We start from the raw sequence: 7,654 nt of genomic DNA on the forward strand, positions 1-7,654 counted from the left end.
ATGGTGTTTCCACAAGAGGAGTTTTCATAGTGTGTATATAATGAAATATAGAAACAATGAAAAATAGAAATAATACAGATATTGAATGTTGAGGAATGTTGCAATTTCAAGTCAGTATATGTCAATATAATGCTGTGGGCTGATGGGGCTGGGGGAGTATTTGGCGGTTTCGGCAACAGTTCAGGCTGGCGCGGTAAGGCTACCCAGCCTGGTCAGACTGGATCATCCCCTGGTTGTAATCCTCAGGGCCCTGTTCAGAAAACAGTTCACACGCATGTCATGAAAACGGGACCATGTTACTTCCTGAGGGGAGGGCAGAGGAGCAGGGGCTGGCTCCCCAGCTTGCCTCCCTCCTCTCTGCCCTGTGAACGAATTGTGACGTGTATCACTCTGCCGAACGATGAGGCACAAAATATAGAACCGGAGCAGGCCCTGGCTGGGCGGTTATCGCCCTTTTCCTTGGTGCACCCTCCCCACAGGTGTCCCGTGGGACGGTGGGTCCCACCCCACAGCACACCGATGAAAACGCGACCCGGGAGGGCTGATCGCCGCCTTTAACGGAATTTTCTTCATCTTCCTTGTGGCTGAGCGCGGCTGGCCGGCTCCGGCAGGCCACCGCGGCCCCCTCTCCCTCACCGAATCCGGTGAAGCCTATTGCAGCACCCGCGACGGCTGCCCGGGCCGGGCGCCGCCGGCAGCGCGGCCATCGCGCAGGACCAGGCCGGCGGGCGGGCCCGCCCCTCCCGCCTGGGCCGGGCTGGGCAGGGGGAGCGGGCAGCGCCTGCCGCGCCTGCTGCCGGCGCGGGGGGGGGCGCTGCAGCCCCGCGCTGCCGCCCGCCAGGCGCCGCCGCCGGCGCCGCGTCCCCGCCCCTCCGCCATGGCCGATGTGGAGGACGGGGACGAGCCGGGGGCCCCCCACTCGCACCCGGGCTCTGCGGGCTCCAAGGCGGGCGCCCCCGACAAGATGTTCTCGCTGAAGAAGTGGAACGCGGTGGCCATGTGGAGCTGGGACGTGGAGTGCGACACCTGCGCCATTTGCCGGGTGCAGGTCATGGGTAAGCGCCGGCCGGCAGGCCCCGGCCGCCATGGGCGCCGGCGCTTCAGCGGCGCCCAGCCCGCGGGCCGGAGGGGTGCCCTGCCGCCGCGCCCTCTTCCCCTCGCACGGCTGGCGGAGGAGTGAGACGCGGTTTCCGGCAGAAGGGGGGTGGGGGCTGCCCCCGCCGCGCCTCCTCTTCCTCCCCCGCGCCTTTTCCTGAAGAAGAGGGCCCCGCGGCCCTTGGTGTCCCTGGGCCGGAGCGCTCGAGGGTGCCACACGGGAGCGCGGGCCCGTGCGGTCACCTCAGGCTGCACGCAGCTGTCGGGGGAGCCGCTTCCCCCGGCCCCGCCGGGTCCCGCTCCCCTGGCCGGCCTCGGGGGGAGCGGCCTCCCTGCCGGGGGAGGCCGGAGCGCCCGCTGGGCTTCTGCCCGGCGCCTGTCAGCACGGGGAGCGGCGCTCGTCAAGCGGGCTGAGCTTGTGCCAGTGCCCGGAGGCGGGCTGCTGTTTTACCATCCCGCCCTTTGCCAAGGTGCCTGCTTCGTGGAGTCTGCTGGCAGACCCGGCAAGCGCCGAGTTACAGCCGAGCTGACCAAAGTGTTTGATGTGTGCTGCTGCCGTTGGGGGTTTGGGGTTTTTTTTAAGCAGCAGCTGTGGATGTAGATGTAAATTCAGTTTCCAGATCTGTTAATCCAGAGGCTCTGACGCTTCTACCCAAGCCTCCTAATCACCAGTGCAGTTTAACCCACGTGAAGGTACCGAAAAATCTATTGAAAAGTAAGGGGTTAGTTTACCTGGTTTTGAAATCTGGAGAGTCTCTTTGAAAGCAGCCTCATCGTTGACTGGCATTACTGTTTTCTGACATCTTTTACAAATGTGATATTTATCTTGGATCTTTGAAAATTCTTTAAATTTTTCCCCTACCGTATATCTGTATCCAATCTTCACTATTGTGCTGAGTCATCCTATGCATAACTGTCCTCTCTGTTGGGCTTGGTACGGTCTGGCAGGACAAATGACCCAAGATTAGCTCCAGAGCACCTTGCTTTTTGTAGGTCCAGGAACTATGATACTTGCAAATACAGTCAGGTTTTGGCTTAACAGAAATGGGACAAAATATGCAATGCTGTCATTTCTCATATGTGTTTTTACTGAGAACGTTCTGTGGAACAGAAAAGGCAAAAAGCTGTACTAGAAGAAAAAAGATGCAGCCCAGACTGAAGTGGTGGGAGATTCACCTTTTGCATAAGCATGACAAAGATTGTCTGTTCTTATATGGTGAACAGAGACCACTCTGGAAATAAAAAATTTGGCTTCATCTCCCACGTGAGCCATAATTTTAAGAATGTATTTCCATGTTCTAGCTACCCTGTTACAGGGCACTATAAAAAAGTCTTAAACGAACAAAATCTTACCCAGAACTTTTATAAAAGTTTAAAAAGAAAAAAAAGTTAATTTATAATTTTTCATAAGTACACCAAGGGGGTATTTTTCATCTGTAACTGGCAGAAAAATCTGGTAACCATTTTTTGAGAACAAACCACATTGTTAGAACGTGAAACTTGATCATTACTGACTTCAGTTTAGCAATTTCATGTCGACCCTGCCAGACCTGCGTCTGCAGTAACCTTAGGTTGGAGGCAGTGCCAGACTTAAGCTGGCACTTGCTGAAAGTTAGTTTGTTTGATTTTTGCAAGGGAGGGAAGTGTTAGCTGGCTTAATTTTGTGCTGGTTTAACTCCTTGAATCAACATGGTCTTCAAGAATCACAGAAGCACAAGGGAAAGAAACAAAAATGCAGGTGTTAGCTGGGAAGTGCAGGATTGCAGTACTGACCTATATTTGTTTAACCTTTCAGACTGACACCCTTAGGGTTATGATGCAGGAGTGGGGACAGCTTACCTTGGTATGGTTGCAGTGACTTCTGTCCTCAGCACGCTCTGCTGCTTCTCTGTCTGCAACTGCAAATCTAGGGCTAGGATAGGAAAGCTGCTTTTATAGCGACTACTAGTCTGCCACAGCTTACTGCCCTGCATATTGAGGTGACCCCAGATCAGTTTGCTTCGATGTACCATGATACAAGTTGAAGCAGTTTGGCTGAATCTTCCCTGCAGCTTGGCCCTTAATTTATTTTCCCACAGCATTTATAGGAACAGACAACAGGAAACTTTATTTGCTGCCTTAGTTTTATCTCAATGAGGAAAGGGTAACTGTTTCAGAGTTTCTGTCCTCTTTGTTCTTTATTACCTGAGAAAATGAGGAATGTCTGGGCAGATGAATCTAAAATAGAAGTACCGGCCATATCTGGCAGAGAAAGCAAAAATACTTAAATCTAAATTCCTGTAGCACATTATGTTTCTGTCTTCTAGGAAAATACGGTCCAGCTAGTGACATGTAGGCCAGGTCCAACCTGCGGGACACTTTTGTTTAAACTATTACCTTTTCTTTGGAGGAGATGAAGATGTGTTTGCTCCCATAATAGTTGAACACTTTCTGTTGTGTGTGGTACATGCACATATGTCTATGGCAGCCCATGTCAGGGCAAAGCAGAAACAAAGACATTTTTCCACTGTGTGTGTGTGGCACAGTACAAAGCCTGGAAGTTGTCACTTTTGCATCTTACTGAATCCTGAACCTGCCATCTGGTCCTGTAGCCACAGATTGGAGTGCATAAGTATGATAGATATTATTAATTACTGTTATCGATTTGACCAATATGTTTGCATGTGTATGTGACTCTTGTGAAAATTACATGCAGGTACTTGTTAAGGAAAACTACTATATAAAAAGTAGTAGGAGGTGGGGTTTGTGGTGAGAGATGTGCAGCCTAAAAAAAACCCCAAATTGTGAATGATTTCCTTAAAAGGAGATGCTGACATCTGAAAAACAAAGTCCTGTAATTAGGGTTTGGCTTTGTGCTTGCTCTGGCCTTAATATGCCTGAGTGCCTTGGCACAAATCTGCTGGTTGTTATATCTACAAAATGGAGAAGGCTTTTTTTCAGCAGAAGTTATGAAAATACCAAAGCAATGGAAAATAAACAAAACTTGTTGGACAGTTTATAGTCCTTCTGATCTCTTTCAGATCTGTATTTCATTGTCATGTGCACTCTTTTAAAATTTAGGGGGGGGTTATTTAATATTAAAGGGCTGAACTAGACATCAAAACTTGGGATTTTTACCTTTGTAAATTGGTTTTAGAGTTTATATTTTCCTCTGACAAACCTATTCTTAAGATGGAATCCTGAGAATCAAATTGAGTTTTGTTCTTGTTTACTTTTAGATGCCTGTCTTAGATGTCAAGCTGAAAACAAACAAGAAGATTGTGTTGGTATGTAGTGATTTCATTCGCTTGTTTTTCAATTGAAGCTTCTCTCAGTAGGGTGCATTTTAAAGTTTGAAGGGAATACTGATTTTATTAATGCTCAAAAGTAAACTGGTGTTTTGTTCTGCATTGTGTCATCTTTTTACATTAGTAATATTTTATGTTTTATTTTTAAGCAGTCATAAAAATAGTTTTCACTTCAGACATGCCGTAGAACAAAACCGCTTCAAGTTTGCAGTCAACACATACGCAACTGAGGGGTTTAAGTTTGTCTCACCCTGAGCATAATTGAGGAGATGATAATGTACACTTTTGAAGTGGGTAGGAAAAGGCTACTTTTTTCTCTTCTGAGGTACATGCCAGAAGACACAATGGTAATACCAATAAAAATCGTCTGTTCTGAAATAAATGTGTGTCTGGATTAGAAAGCAGTATTTTTCCCAGTCTTAATTCAGACATAGTGGAGGCAGTTGCTTGTTTGTTCACTTTCATTTGAAAAAGTGGAATCACTTGAGTTTGCTATAATGCTGTTTAAGCATAAACATGCTTTCAGTTACATACCAATGTATGCAAAAGCAAATCTTAACTTAATTCTGATATATTTAAATCAGAAATAGTAAAAATTGTCTCAAACAGTTTGCTTTAAACGTTTAAGTTAACTGTTAAAGCAGTGGTGAACCTTTCCATGCCCTTGCTCTTTCTGTTTTGAAGTATATATTCTCAAACTTAATCCACTGTTGTTTTTGATGATTGTTTTAATGAGAACAGGAATTTCATGTTCCAGATATCTTAATTGGCTTGCTAAGCACCCTATTTTAGATAGTCAGAAGAAAAAAAAAAAAAAAGCATAATTTACAACACTTCTTTGATTGGTACCCTTGTATTCCAGTAAGGAAAATGTGAACTAATAAGGGGAAAAAGCAAAGTAACTAATACTATTCAGGAGTAGATGGACAACAGATAACCCTTTTTGTTGTGCTGAAACAATTGTAGCCTGTGAATAACTTCTGGTCTAAGACCCCATTTCAAGGCTATATGCTGTGTCAAATGTGCCTCCTTGATATCATACATTTTAAGTTTAAACACTGCATTTCGTATGAGAATTTGGTGATATGCTCTTGCGTGTTAGTCAGTCAGTAGTGCATTGGCTATATTTTGGTACTGGGGAGGGTAAAGAACTTGGATAGTTGCGCTGATTTCCTGGACAGAACTGATAAATGTGTTCATACATTCACAAAACAGTGTCACTTTATACAAGAAAGTGAGAATGTATGCATTTCTTTTTTTTGTAGTTAGTAATAAGTAGAAGAATTGATGACAGAGAACTGACTATCGTCAGAATGACCATAATAATCCAATCTCAGTGGATAAATCAGTGATGACCTGTTTTGTCTCTAAAGCTTGCAGTGGTTATAAACATCTAAGAATGATAGTTTGGACCTTGCTGCAGGTGTTGATTGGACAGCTGAGTGTGACTGGAACATTTTCTTTCTTCTCTTTCAGTGGTTTGGGGAGAATGCAATCATTCCTTCCACAATTGCTGCATGTCCTTGTGGGTGAAACAGAATAATCGCTGTCCCCTCTGCCAGCAGGACTGGGTAGTTCAGAGAATAGGCAAATAAAAACACTGGAAGGTTTTTGTTGTTGTTGAACTTGTTGAAATAATGTATGTCATATGCCATATGCTCATACAAAAGAATGGAACATGTCAATCATGGCATGATTTATTTAGTTTATCTGCTACAAGGTCAGTGTGGTTTTGTTGTATGCTCTTTGCTGTACGAGGAGGCAATGGTCAGTCTTACTGCAGATATTTCCACAACTGAAAAAAGAGAGAGACTACCTTAACGAATATATCTGTTACGATTTGAGTGTTAACTGTATCAGAGCATAGAAATGTGGTGGTGCAGATTATACCCTAAATACAGTTTATTTAATGTTTTTGCATAGATAAATGAATTAATTTGAAAGGGTGACCTTACCTGTAAGTCTGATATGCTGCGTATTTACTGTCAGGATAAAGAAGTTGTTTTCTAAGTAATATTGTATACAAAAACACCGTTGGTGAGTTTTTTAGAAAGTATTCTGTTTTTTGATCTAAAATGAATAGTGTGTAAAGTATTTGCTATGTGCTTTTTCCATCACACTATACTAAACATTTCTAATGTAGGTTTTCTTTATGACTTTAGAAAATTTTGTTTTGTTGTATCTCTAAGTCTGCTGCTGTGTTATGTTCTATACATGATTTCTACAACCATAGTATTAAAATTTAACCACATTAATAATTATTCTATTTATATTTCTGTTAAAGATCATGGAGACATGTATTTTTAATCCAGAGACTTTGGTACAAAGACACATATTTGGTATCAGTTAACTAGGGGCATAACCAATCTCACTGGTTAGCTGACTGATATAGAAAGCAAACAAAACTGATAATTTAAATATCCTAAGGAAAGCAGGTACTAATCAAATCTAGAGAAAAATGTTAAATTGTGGTTTCATGAAAATTCAGTTAATAGAGATTTCTTTGTCATCATTTTATTGGTTACAGTGGTTTAGAAGTGGGAGAAAGCATTGTTTCATTTTTGTGAAAATCCTCAATATATCATCTTTTTTATATGAATTGTGATTTTTTTTTTTTCTTATATATATTTAAGTGCTTGCCTCTGACTTTGTCTTTTCCCTGAATATCCAAAGTAGTTACTATTAATCTGAACATATGCTGTGGGGGTTTTTTTAGTATATGCAATAGAGAGGTTGAATTACTGCTTAAGTCTGTAACAAATTCAGACTTAATAAAATGGTTAATAAACCTGGGCAAAATTGAAGTAATATTATATGCATATCATTGTTTACTTCAAAATTATGATCTTAATTGTTTAAGATAATGCATTTCTCAGCAGATGTATTTGTGTCTAGTTCTGTTTAAGTATATTTAAAGAGGTTTATCTTCACTGTATAAAGTAGTTCCAATGGCAATCTTTGTGTCATCAAGCATACATGCAGAATTTACTGTGTTTTTGTTTAATACTTGTAATCTTGTTTTTAAAATGTTTTAAATTTTTTAAATACAGCTTTTGTCTCATTGCACACTGAGATCAAAAAAATCCTCTGTGTCACTGTTACAGTGTATCACATCAGTTGTTATTATCCCAGATGATGTCTGTCTTAAAATTGAAAACAAATATAAAATAGGTTAACAGTAGTAATGAAGTGCCTATAGCATTTACGTTGTTGTGGAGTATTTCTGTTTGTGTAAAAGGATTCTTCCTAAAATGATTGCAAAAGAAAATCTG

The 7,654-nt window shown here is 42.6% G+C and overlaps 1 protein-coding gene and 1 long non-coding RNA gene across 4 annotated transcripts in view; one reads left to right on the forward strand and one right to left on the reverse strand.

The window, feature by feature from the left end:
- LOC128149295 (uncharacterized) overlaps positions 1-3,339 on the reverse strand; it is a 24,226-nt gene extending 20,887 nt beyond the window's left edge. For both annotated transcript variants that reach the window (XR_008237596.1, XR_008237597.1), the window contains exon 1: positions 2,935-3,339. This is a non-coding gene — a long non-coding RNA (uncharacterized LOC128149295). The remainder of the gene's footprint in view (positions 1-2,934) is intronic.
- Positions 813-7,563, forward strand: RNF7 (ring finger protein 7). 2 transcript variants are annotated; one of them, XM_052804323.1, is made up of 3 exons: positions 813-1,048; positions 4,314-4,361; positions 5,859-5,915. In XM_052804323.1, the coding sequence occupies exons 1-3, from the start codon at positions 878-880 to the stop codon at positions 5,913-5,915; spliced, it is 276 nt and encodes a 91-aa protein (XP_052660283.1). In that variant the 5' UTR covers positions 813-877. The 2 variants fall into 2 exon arrangements, with proteins under 2 accessions (XP_052660283.1, XP_052660282.1); XM_052804322.1 differs by having other exon boundaries at positions 835-1,055; positions 5,859-7,563.
- Positions 7,564-7,654: the final 91 nt, after the last annotated feature.

The sequence above is a fragment of the Harpia harpyja genome, chromosome 12 (genome assembly GCF_026419915.1).
Source record: "Harpia harpyja isolate bHarHar1 chromosome 12, bHarHar1 primary haplotype, whole genome shotgun sequence".
Lineage (NCBI taxonomy): Eukaryota > Metazoa > Chordata > Aves > Accipitriformes > Accipitridae > Harpia > Harpia harpyja.

Excerpts from the sequence above, each read along its gene's own strand:
- RNF7 (XM_052804322.1), top strand. The coding sequence starts at position 878 with ATGGCCGATGTGGAGGACGGGGACGAGCCGGGGGCCCCCCACTCGCAC. Across the intron at positions 1,056-4,313 it reads TTGCCGGGTGCAGGTCATGG|ATGCCTGTCTTAGATGTCAA; the intron begins GTAAGCGCCGGC and ends GTTTACTTTTAG. Across the intron at positions 4,362-5,858 it reads CAAACAAGAAGATTGTGTTG|TGGTTTGGGGAGAATGCAAT; the intron begins GTATGTAGTGAT and ends CTTCTCTTTCAG.